General features: G+C 43.1%; 1 protein-coding gene across 2 annotated transcripts in view; it reads right to left on the bottom strand.

Moving 5' to 3' along the window:
- AOAH (acyloxyacyl hydrolase) overlaps positions 1-12,948 on the bottom strand; it is a 224,956-nt gene that overhangs the window by 120,152 nt on the left and 91,856 nt on the right. For both annotated transcript variants that reach the window (XM_077119693.1, XM_077119705.1), the window contains exons 6-9: positions 9,962-10,032; positions 2,438-2,498; positions 1,303-1,373; positions 346-394 (exon numbers count right to left, since the gene is read on the bottom strand). In XM_077119693.1, coding sequence (XP_076975808.1) covers positions 346-394; positions 1,303-1,373; positions 2,438-2,498; positions 9,962-10,032 — 252 coding nt within the window. The remainder of the gene's footprint in view (positions 1-345; positions 395-1,302; positions 1,374-2,437; positions 2,499-9,961; positions 10,033-12,948) is intronic.

Raw genomic sequence — 12,948 nt, 5'->3', positions numbered from 1 at the left:
TGGCCTCTGGTTTGTTCCAACAGCTGTTCAGGTTGCTGTAAAACTTTGCTAACACCACTCCTCATTTAAGTTCACACCATTCAAAATAGAATAAAGGGATTAGATGTGGGTGACTTTAAACAAGGTTTAAAGGGGTTGTGACCAAGAGAACCTCAAACTTTTACTACATCCTTGACATTCTTCATGTGTGATCGGAATTTTATAGCTCTTACAAACAGCAGACAAAAGAGTGGCTTTAAGTTCTCATCTTCTTCCTTAGATCTGACTAAAAGCAAATAGAAAATGTTTTCTGGGGGGAGAGTGGGAAGTTAGAGAACAGGGTTAAATCTGAATTTAGTTGCTTACCCAAATGCCATTACAGTTTGAATCTTGATGTGCATCCCAGCTGTCTGGCCTATGAAGAAAACATCGACATTGTTCTTTGACATATACTTGCCACTCAGTGAATATGGGTTTTGTGAATGAATGAATGAATGAATGATTGTATGAGTACTACACAAAGTATCACTGAGAGAAAGCAGTGCTCTTCAAGGCAGAGTGCCACATTGCATGGCTATAGTGGCATATAGAAGGCTTCTTGCCCTCTTTGCCATCAACCTCAGTTTGGGAGATTTGCTGGATCCCTGGACCAAATCCAGCCCTTTCTGTAATTGGCTAAGTTCATAGACTGTGTTGTTGTGGATTGATGCTGATGAGCATAATGAACAAATCTGTGGCCATTTACTTTAGACAGATGAAGCCATTCAAACCGTGCTTCTGCAATGCCCAAACATCTGGTAGATTTAATGCTTCCGCATTGTAGTCTAATGCTAAGGTGAAGGTCAGCAGAGCCAGTTTTTTAGGCGGAACTGACCTCTGTGCTGCGATTGGCTGAGCATCAGGGGATAAACGTGGTGTGCTCTCTGGTCCTGGAGCCCCTCCCTACTCCTGGTGCGTCAACTCTCTGTCTCTCTGGGTCCCCTCCAGGAACTAGTGCAGGAGGCCGGATAAAAGTCCCAAATAACCTGTTTCCTTGCTTGCTTCTCCCGTGAGCTCCACGGGAGGAGGCATATTTCTATTTTGTTTACCATCCTACGTGACGCGCTGCGGGGTGCTCGGCAAATAGGGTGCTCAATCAGCATTTCTTGGCCAACCCAAGGGCTGAATGCTGTTGTTTTCTCACTGAGCTTTATTTCAGTTGGGACACGGAGGTCCCTTCTCTCTGCAAATTGGAATCCCTGAGACCTGGGAAGGAACTAGGCCTCTTGCCTTTTTCTCCCCTAAGGCGATTTTCAAAACCAGCGAGCCCCGGGGGACGCTCACCTTCTGCCCGGGTACGCCTCCTCGTTTCTGTCGTTACAGTCTCGGCCCCGCCAGTGGTAGCCCCGCAGCGTCTGGAATGGAGGGTCACAGGCAGGAGGGGTTCAGTTCTGCTTCGATGTTCTCCGCGCGAGGTTCGATCAGAGCTGAGTGCTATTGGCATCTGCAGTTCTGAACTCAAATGCTGTCTACGACCTAGCAATCACTAAGAAAATGAAGACTAACAGGAGAAGCTGTGTGATAGAAACAGGGCCCAGGTGGTGGTGTGTGTGTATGAGTGTGGGCATTTGTGTGCAAATGGATTTGCGTGTGTGGAGAGTGTGGATGTGAGGCTGGGTGTGTGTGCCTGTATGTGGGTGGACGGAAGTGCGTGTGTCTGGACATGGGTGTCTGTGGATATGTGTGTTCACACATTGCATATTTGAGTACGTGTGTGGGTGCGTGTAGATGTTCATGTATGTGCATCTATGAGCAACTCTACAAACAAGACCATCCGACACCCTGAAATTCCTCTATTAATCATCAATCCTCTTTAGCTCTAAAATGTAGGCTTTATGTGGTCAAATGATTAATCATTTTACTGGATAATTTTTAAATCTCCCTGTCAAATGGCTGATTATATGAATTTACATATTTGACCTGACTGATCTGAAAGAAATGAGTCAAGTTAATGGCAAACGGTTTTCTTTCCTCCATTCACAGGTGGATTATCTTAGATGCTGCATACTTTGGGGAGTTTGTGAACATCTGTTATTTGCTTGTTTGCTTTCGTAGGGAACACACTAACATGCTAACTGCTCTAAATCAAACATGCACACACATGCATTTTTTAAAAGTTAAATTAAAGTAGGTGTACAAATATCCCAAATAATTCACACCCCCATCCTCATAATTGTAGTTCCTATGGGGATTGCAGCTGGGATTGGCTACAGGAAATAGAAACATTCCAGGCCTAAGATCCATTTGGATGATCCATGTATTATTATGATGCCAAAAAGTCCACAAAAAATCATAAAATGGTATGTGTATTCATCAAATTAATAATATATTCAAATGAAATTCCATGTTGTCTTATTAAAGAAAAGAGATGTGTAGTAAGTTATGCAATATTTAGACAACATCTGGTAATAATACTTACTGGGAAAACACTGTGTTTGTCTGAATCTACATCTTTGAATGGCACGGCATTTTTTAAAGTGCTGGAAAAAAGAAAACAAAACACCTGGTGAGCTAAGAACAAAAGAAACTGTGCTTGTGAAAACAGAGAGATTTTCAGATATGGCCATTTTGAGTTTATGTGACAGAGGCATATTCTAAAAATAAAATTCAGGACCTGGGTGTTATGTAAGGCTACCGGTTGAACTTTGCCAGTCCCTGTTCTCTACTCAGCAAGGCTGCTTTTAACCCTGATATTTAACTTGGCCCGTATGGGGAGTGGTGGTGAAAAATCTGAATTGAAGTTTTTGAGGGCATGAGAATTTGCAGTTGAGGTCCCAGGAAATAAGGAGACTGCATTTATTATTGTCTAGTCCATAAATACAAATTGACTTGAGCCATTTTCACATGCTGTCATGGAATTCTTTTCTTAAAATTTTACTGTTTTTGAAATCTTGAGGCATTTAGTTGTCATTAACTTGCTAACTTCTCTCCTGTTCATGGGCCTGGGAAACCGGGAAACCAGGGATGCTGATGTGGCGATCCAGCAACTTCACCCCAAAGCCATGGTTACTATGCAAGAGTGAGGACCCCCCCAGTACCCTCACTGCTGGATGTTTCCTAGCTTGTCAATGGCAAAACTGCTCCCTGTCTAGGAAAATCACTTATGGTGTAGTGGCGTAATACAGTCAAATGGCAGGTGATGATGTTCCTGGAGCCTAGAACCTAGAGAGAGTGACATGACCATTTACGGGATATACTAAATGGTCTTTTGATACGAGGGCTTCCCAGCCATTCTGAAAACCTTAAGGCCAATGAATGCTGTCACAGTCAGCATGGAGGTTCCTTGGCAGTTCAGAGCCCATCTTGACTTGGGAGGTAGCCTGGGTTGTATAGACTTTGGAAAAACCTAGTGGGGACTGGGCCAGTTCTATTAGCCCCTGTGGTAGTCCTGTTATCCTGCTCTGTAATTTTGGGATGGGACATTTTGCAAAATACTCCTTCCAGTTTCCATTCTGGCACTGCGAGTATGATAGAGCAGAGGGAGGAGAGCAATGGTTCTTTTTTCTATCTGGATGTGCTCTTTAGTGACCCAAGCTCTGTCCACAGTGGGTCCTCCTGGACCATCCCAGCACCCTTGGCTCCTGCATGGGTTCATGAGGCACCTCCTTGATTTTCCCAGCACCCTAGCACTGAGTGGCCTCCTGACCTCTGTCTTGTTTCCCCTGTCCGTCCTAGGAATGCTTCCTTTGTACTCATAGCTCAGGTGCCTCATCTTCTCCTTTCAATTTTTTTTTAGCCCTTTAAAGGCTTTTATAACTGGCTCCCTGTATTAAATCTCCTCTGTGTGAAAAACTTGGTTTGGCTCTGTTTCCTGATGAAGCCATTGAGAGGAGGACTCTGTGGTGAGTGAGGAGAGGGGTATTCTGGTCTCAGGCATCCATGAACGGCTGAGAGGGCAAGACAAGCCGATATCCCAGAGCTTGTCCTCCCTATAGACCTGTGCTGAGAACAGGGGAGACTGTAATCCTGTTCAAAGAACAAGGCAGCTGGCTCTCTTTTAGGGTCCCAAAAGGGAATTATCCCTTAGAATTTAAAACTCTTGCCAGATATTGAGTATAGCATAATGGTTCAATACTGGCTCCAGAATCAACAGTCTGAATCCCAGCTCCACCCATCACTTCCCCATTAGCTCTGTGATTCTAGTACAGTTGTCTAATCTCTCTGAGCCTCATTCTTTCCATCTATAAAATGTGACTAATGCCATTTTCCTCACAGGGTTCATTGGGAGAATTAAATGAAATGACATCTATACGGCACCTGAAATTGGAATGAAAGACATCTGGGTTATGGTAAGGTGCTCTGTGAATGGCAGTTGCAATTATCAGTTCTTGCTGTTGGAAAAAGAAAGTAACTTTCCATTTGGGGCAGGGAGAGTTGAATAGTGGCTGAGAGGAGCTATCAATGAAATTAGAAAAGTTCTATTCCTTGCCTTCACCCATCTCCATTCATGGGCACATTTGGAACCAGCCTGGGGAAGGTGGGCAGGGGGGCTATTGGAATTTCAGTAATGGACCAGGTGTGGGCTATAGCCAATGCCACCCCCAATCCCAATTTTGACTTTCCCATGACCAGAGTGGCTTGCGGATGAGATTTTCAAAGAGGATGCAGAGAGCTATCCCACTGCTTTCATTCATGCAAAAGAGGGGTTGGGACTCTTCATTTGTAAGGTCCTTTCCTGTTCTGACATTCTGGGATTTCTACATACATCCTGTTCCTTGTCTGGGTGAGTTATGAATGTTTTTCTCCCACCTCAATCTTCTGTCAAGAAATACTGAAAAAGCTTGGGCCAAATGACATGTAATAATTTAACCAAAGTTGTGACTGCTGAGAAAAGTTTTAGCAATGACTTTGAAAATGGCCTCTCCTAAAAGACCAAGTGGTTTTTCCCATGTGTGTATTTGACCTCTTGGACAGCTATTTTATTTTTCCAGTTGAGAAAAGGAGTGGGGGTGGGGCGAGTGGGCTGGAGGAGATGGCATGAACCTAAGCAGGCATATTTTCAGCCTGAGTAAAGATGCTGGGTAAAAGGTCACATTTTATTATGCCACCACCAGTTTTGCAAACTCAGGGGGTAAGAGGTTGTTTTTGAAGGAAGGAACGATGAGTTGTCTCTGAAACTTGAAAGTTAGTTCATTAAATTAACCTTCTTCTGGTTATTCTAAGGGCTTAACGTGACCAAAGGTAGGAAGGAATAGATTGGCCATCCAAAGTAGCATAAGCTGCAAATTATGTAAAGTCCACAATGCCTTAGCCACAGTTCCCCAATCCAAACATCTCTGGAAACTAAGGATTGTTTTTTTTTTTTCCAACCTTGCAACAATGAATTCAATTGATGGCAAAACCTGACCAGACCAAACCTGATGCAGGGTAATGCATAAGCTTGAGCACAACTGAAATAAAAATGTCTGGGATTAGGAGGTACTGGCTTGATGTCGACTTGAGGTGTTAGGTGAGTTATGGCGTATGCACCATATGTTGTTTTCCTATAATCTGAAAAACTGTGAATTCCAACTCGCGTAAGGTTCTAAAGCTTTGAATAAGGCATTGTTGGCTTTTACTAAAATTATTTCTCCAAAATTGCATCTAAATTTGCTATTTTGTCTATGCTTAAAGGTATCTGTTTGTATGTTAAAATCCATCCTTCCTTCCTCTCTCCATCCCTCCCTTCCTCTCTTTCTTCCTTCTTTCCTTTCTTCCATAGGGAGTTTTGGATTCTCTGTGCCAGGGATTGTATTAGATAATAGGGATGAATATACAATATCTTTCCTGTGCTTGAGAAGCTTAGTTATAGGTAGGAAAAAAAGATGCACCAACAAATAACTACAGTGCTGTGAAAAAACTGCTCTACAAGGACTATGCACCAAGAGGGAAAATATTTCTAATGCTGTATGGGAGCGGAGGTAAACTTAAGGTGAAACCTAAAGAATGAGAAAGAATTTTCAGGGCAAGTAATTGGAGGAAGGGCATCGTAGTAAGAGGGAAAAGTCCCACAGAAGCCCTGTAACATAGCTCTGGGTTCTGAAATTAGACTCTCTGGGTTTGAATACAAGGTCCACTGTCTATTCACTGTGTGAATTTAGGCAAATTCTTTAATCACTCCGTGCCTCATGTTACTCTTTTGTAAAATGGGCCTAGTATTATGTGCCTACTTCCTAGGACTATTATAAAGAATAAATGAATTGATACATGTAAAGCTGCAGAATGGTGCCAAGCTTACAATAAATACTCAAAACATGTGAGCTATTATTGTTATGCACAATAATAGCAATTATTCCAAGGATGGTTCCTGGTGTCAGGCAACAAGAGTCAGTTGTCTACTCTGATCATATTTTCAGATGTGACTTTCTGCAGACATCCAAAATTCAATCCATGGGACCTCTTTAGATTTTGAGAGTTCCAGCCACCGTGTTCCATCCAGGGGCCCTGCAGGCTAGTTCAGTGATTACCAGCTTGTCCAGGTACTGCTGGGCAAATAACAGCTGCTAGATGTGAGGCCAGCAGGCTTCACTGCATAGTTGTAATTGCAGCTGAATGCTACTGATTTTTATAATAAGGAGCTATTCACGTTCCGTTCCCCTAAGATTATTTCATGACTGCAGCATTATGACAATAGAAAAAATAAGTGAGACTAAAACTTCCATGTGTACTTGCCTGACCTTTAGGCCATGCGGACATGTTATATACGTCTCTATAAGATGATAGGAGACTAGAGAAACCGTGGAAGTATACACCAGGAAATGCCTAGGGAAGTAGCGGCAAAATGGAGAATGAAATAATGATAAATTGCAAACCCAGTTAAATAGGCTATGGCAGACTCTGTGCATTTAGTCAAATGATAGATATCTGGGTTTATGCATAAAGAAATTAAATAAAAGGAATAGATTATTAAAAGAGTGAACACTCCTGACTTCCCACTGTTGCAATAAAAAAAATGCTCAGTGTGCGATTAGTGTGAACTGTGATTGAAACAGAATGATAACAATATGACACTTGACTGCTATATCCTAGTAGTGTAGTAGTTTGGTATTCTATGCTTTCTTTTCCTGATAAAGTAGTGCTCTTTTATATATATATATAATATTCCTTCATTTCTTTATTCATCTCCTACTAATGCTAACCACTGTGGCAGTGGCCAGGGATAGAGTTCACTGAGATATGATACCCTAGCTCCCTAGAAGCTTCCGGTCTGTGTAGGAGGCTGCCAGGGAAGCAGCAATGGAAGGACACAGTGGTGAGTGCAGGCATAAGGTGAGCTCAGGGTACCAAGGAGGGCCATCCAGATAACACAACCAAAGTCAGGATGGGAGCTGTGAAAACTTCTGAGGGATGAGAATGAACTTTCCTTGTATGAATGTTGAAGGTGTTAGACCACTGGGATGAGGGTGGAATGGGCAGACACAGGGGAAGAGACAAAGCAAAGAAAGACAATCTAAAGGGAGTTTTATCATAGGATTATGCAATAGAAGGCATGTAGGTCTTGTCTGCTGACTGTGGGTTGTTGGGTCAGGAATTTAATGATTTAGAACTTCTGCTCTAAAACTGGAGCTTAGAGTCTAGGGACAATGTAGTGGCTACAAGCCTGGTCTTTGGAATCAGGCTGCTGGGTTCAAATGCCAGATTTTACCATTTCTTGCTCTGTGGCATTGGGTGAATTGCTTTACCTCTTTAGAAAGGGGATGATAGTGGTGCCTGCCTTATAGTGTTGTGGAGATGAAGCAATTAACACTCGTGATGCATTTAGAATAGTTCTTGGAAGTTTCGGTTTTCATTATTATTACTAAGTCACAGGTTGTTTTGAGGAATAAATAAGGCTGCATTTTAATGTACTTTGTAAACTACAGAGCATTGGATAAATTGTGACCTGGTTCAAATTGTACTCGAAGCATAATGATTTTTATAAAGGAGAAAAGCACAGTTTTTTATTTTTCATAAAAGAATAATCTCCATTTAAAATTGAGCCAGGAAAATCTTTGGCCATAGATGCTCATAAATTCAGTTTTTCAAAGGTAGTTCAATTGAAGAGTAGACACTTCAGCTCTGTTGGGTTCTTTGACCTGCATCTGACACAGTAAATGCAATGATGCTTTCAACAAGGATGGAGAGGTGGCCCTGGTGCCTTCCAGGGGGATAGGGACCTCAATTCAATGGAGGCCAGATAGGGTGAAATGACCAGAGGTCTGGGAGCTGGCTGCCCACATCTCCTTGTACATCTGATCTTTTCCTTCCATGCCCCATGCCCCCCATGCTCTCTGCCACTCATCCCCATTCACATCAAAGGACATTGTTTCTGTTTCTGGGACCCAGGCCAGCTCTTTGGATGACTGGCTTGCAGAGGCTGATATGGGCAGATGAACCAGGAAAAGTTTTTAACTTCTTGGATCCCTTAGAGCCTCTGAATATGGGTCAGCCTCAAAGCCTCCTCCTCTCCCCAGACATTTTCACAACAGACTGCGGATGTTCAGTGGATTTTAGCCTCCATGAAGCTCATGAGGTGAAGGATGGCAGAATATGGGAAAAGCATCTCTCAGTCCAGCTGCACAGCTGGACCCTAACCTTGGGGTTTTCTCACATCTAAATGCCCATGATGAGATCTGGGCTGACTAGAGTGGGGTAAAGTACAAGAACAGCTGGAATGAGAGCTAGAAGCAGGGGTAGGGGCAGATGGTGTGGTCTAAATGAATGTGTCTCAGTTAAGAAACATTATTCTGTGTCATTAATGCATCATCTGTGCATATAGCATCCTTGGTTTGGCCCTTGAGCTAGAATGTGAGTGCTTGGAGGGCCTAGACCATCAAGAATCCAGACGTGGAGTCCAATTGCCCAAGGAACACCTGGAGAACTTTAAGAAAAGTGCACTGAGCTCCCATTAGGGCCAGGGGCCTAGGAATCTGTAGTTATAAAACTTCCCAGATGAGGCTGATGTGTGGCCAGAATTCAGACTTTATCTTCATTTTTAATGTGGAAACTGAGACCCAAAGACATTAAGTTCTCAAAGTCAGCTCAGGAGGCAGCACTGTGCAGGAGTCAATAATATGGGTGTTCCCAAAGAGCATGTGGAGTCACAGACACCTGGCATCTTGTGTCCTCTGGAACCTTGAGCAAGTTACTTCTTGAAGACTCAGCTTCCTTCTCTAGGAAATAGGAACAACAATAATCCCTGCCTCATGGAGTTGCTGTGAGAATAAATTAGGAAATGCATGGAAACTCAGTTTCTGGCACCTACAAATTATCAATATATGCCCTGGCAGCAACAAGTAGCAGTCCTGTTAGAAGCAGCTGGATGGAAGATAGAACCCATGCTCTTTTGTCTCTTAGTCCAATGCCCTTTTGGGGACACTGGCCCATCTCTTAAAATTTTGACCAAGTGATTGCTATGACATCTAGCAGAGCCCTGGACTCAAGTGGAACGGGTGTATGGGATGTTCAACCAAGACAAGAGGCCTTGGGGATCACTATAGAGCCTCTGTATTGGGAACTCTGTTCATGGATGTCTGAGCCTGATTTTTCAGGTAAGAGTTTCAGTTCTGTGCAAAAAACAATCCCTTCTCAGCCTTGTGAGTGCTCTGCATGGAAGTTTGCTCAAAGAGTCCCTACCCCTATCAATTTCTGACCTTGTCTGAATCTTAGAAAGAAAGGAAGGGCTGTTTCCAGGTATGTTGCAAATGGGTGCTTGAGTCTGCTAAGGAAATGCCACTGGCAGTCTGCATTCTAGCACAGGGTAAAAGTCAAGCTTTGAGGTTCAGATACCAGTATCCAATATACTTCCAAAATGATTTGTTCAGAGATAATTTGTCTTTAAATTTCTGTGCAAATCATGAATACTTTCACCTTCAGGAATAACATGCCTTTCAAATCTGAGGATCATTTTAATCAACAAAAAACAGAAACAACCAAGGATGTTATCACAGACCAGTACTCAGGAAGGTAGAAATAGCATACGTACAATTTAATTTTCTGACAGATCTTGGCCAAAAATGGAAGTGAGCAAATATCAGAACCACTTCTAAGATATTTCTGGGGAAGAAAAAAGATAAAATAACTGTTAGAATTCCCTGGGACCATCAACACCACCCCCTCTCATGATGTAGTTAGCCCTTACCATATGTCTCCCCACAGCACCAGCATCCACCCTATGACAACTGCACTCCTGTGATAATTCCCTTGCTCAGTGCCCGCCAAAACTATAGTGGTGTTAAATTTTAAACCCCACCAATGAAGAGTTGCTAACTCCCCAGTTTCCATCAAAACCACGTTTCACACCCAAATCCCTTTACCCTCCCATCCAGACCAACACCTTATATATCCAATACTCAGGTCCCTCATATATATATATATATATATATATCAAACAGTTAGGAATGTTAGAGGTTCCCCCTCACAAAGCTGGCAATGATTGACAAGCTGTGACTTATCTCCTCATAACAACAACCCCAATCCATGACCTACATGACTGATTGAGCAAACTCTAGCCTACGTGCTTGAATGCAACACACCAATTCCTCCTGAGGATGAACAAAGAAACCTATGCCCTTAAACCTCCTGCCTGTAACCAAGTCCCACCCCCTATGCTAAAATGCCACTTCTCCTTACCCTAATTCCCCATCAATCATACTAACTATACTAACCCCGCCCCTACCCCACGTAACACAGTATACATAATGCTGTACCATCCTCCCAGGGGTGGGCTGAAGCCTATTCTTCAGACCCTCTCCTCTGGGAAAGCTTCTCAATAAACATTCTGCCTGCAATCATCAGTCTCTGCATCTGGTGTGAGCCATTTTTCCTAACAATAACAGGCAGTTGTTTAGTTCAAGGGATGATTCTCCAACTTCTAAAGGCCCTTCCTCTCCTGCAGTCACCATTGTCTGGATTTCTGGGCTCTCCTCATCCAGAATCTGGCCCTATTTTACTTATTTAACTTTCCCTCTGGTTCCTGCCCCCACACCCTACCATTCATCCTACCTCCTGTTATTTGTCTGTGCTGGTTTCTCAAGCTGGAGGTCTCACCCAGCCAGCTAGTGCCACCTTCAAGGCATTCTAGCTTCCAAAAGGGTCTGATTGTATTCTGACAACAGCCTTCTCCCTCATTCTACCCAAGTGCTTTGATCCAAGAGGATTTGGAAATAAGGAATATTTTCAAATAATAGAATATTATCTTATTATGAGGTAAAATAATACCTAAAGGGAGACATACAGTCTGGGGCTTGAAAAGGGAGACATACAGTCTGGGGCTTGGAAAGAAGGATGATCCTTCCCAAGGGAATTGGAGACTGTACTCACACAGCACCCCCAGCTGCTTGGGCAAAAGGATTTCAACTAGTGGTTTTCATGAAACTCCAGATGTTTGATAAATGAAAAACTGTGGCTTTTTACTGAGCAGTACTTTGAGAAAGATTGAGGTTTCTATGATGCCTTCTCAAATAAAGGAAAGAGAAGACAATAGAGTAGAAAAAGTTAGAAGCCAGCATAATCAGTGAAGGGGAAGATTCAGTTGATAACAGTCCTTCAATTTGCTGTGAGTTTTTTATGGGCTGTGGCAGATTTAATCATGTGGCCCAATGAAAGACAAATTCTTAATCATACTCTACGTTCCTGTGGGGTGAACTCATATGCAAATAGGACTTTTTGAAAATGCCACTTCTAGTCCTATGGCCCCAATGAATCAGGGTGGGCCTTAATCTGTATTAATGGAGTCCTCTATTAGCAGAAGAAATTTGGATACAGTTAGAGAAGGTCACAGAGCCAAGAGCTGGAAGCCAGTGGAAACTGGACGAGCAGACATGAGGAGAGAGAGCTCACTATGTGTCGGAAGGCAGAGATGCAAGCCAGGGAAACTCAAGGATTGTGGCAAGCTAGCACCAGAATGCCACAGGCTTTGGAGTGAAAATATGACCTTGCTGATGCTTTGATTTTGACTTCTAGCCTCCCAAATGGTGAGATGGTAATTCCTCTTATTAAGCCAACTCATCATGAGCTATTTGTCACAGCAGCCCTGGCAGACTAAGACATGGGTGCCGACAATATTTTGACCCTGGAAAACAAGAATTGGAAACTTTTTCAGAATATAATTGAAGTATTTAAGGATCTTTGTGAAGTTGTCTAGCTTTCTAGGATTAGAGGACCAACTCTGAATAGTTGCCCTATCTATAATGAAAAGAGACAGAAGAGACTATATGTTTCACAGAGAGTGCCGTCTAGTGCAGGACATGTGTGCATATCTCAGCTCTGAGCACATCCTATAATGTCTGCAGTAGGAGAGGGATTTGCAGGGTTCTCTAGGGATCCAGAAGGGAATATCCTGATGACCCAGAGGTCGAGTAGGAATCAGGCAGGTGGGAAGGAAGAAGAAGGTGCTCTGAAAGTGTAGTCCACTTTTCTTAGTAGAAATGTAAGTGATAAGGCCCCACACAGATCTACTGAATCAGAAACTTGGGGAGTATGGTATGATAATCTGTTTGAACAAGTCCCCAGGTCATTTTGATACCCACTAAGCTTTGAGAACCATTGTTGTAAGTCCTAGCCCCTCAAAGTAGCATCCACAGACCAGGAGCGGTGATGTCACCTGGGTGCTGTTTAGAAATGCAGAGTTGCAGGCTTTACCCCACACTCACTGAATAAGAATCTGCATTTTAACAAGACCCCCGGTTTGTTGGGGTGCACATTAAAGCCAGAGAAGCACGACTTCAGGCAGGGGAGTACCTCGTGCTGCGTTAGGGAAGTTTGAGGACATTTGGTGTCTTAGGGAACCTCCTCCTGGCTGGGGCATTAGTACCCATGGGAACTGGTAAACCAAAGGAGGAAGGAGACATTAGAAGCCTTGAATGCTGCACCACATGTTGTCCTGAGGACAGTGGGAATCCTGAAAGGTGATAGGCAGAGGAATCATATTTGCATTTCAGAAAGATATCTCTGGGGGGTGGGAGGATGACC

This window comes from Tamandua tetradactyla, chromosome 1 (genome assembly GCF_023851605.1).
Source record: "Tamandua tetradactyla isolate mTamTet1 chromosome 1, mTamTet1.pri, whole genome shotgun sequence".
In the NCBI taxonomy this organism is placed as follows: domain Eukaryota; kingdom Metazoa; phylum Chordata; class Mammalia; order Pilosa; family Myrmecophagidae; genus Tamandua; species Tamandua tetradactyla.
Note: the sequence above shows the minus strand (reverse complement) of the source record. Positions and strands in the feature narration are given on the sequence as shown.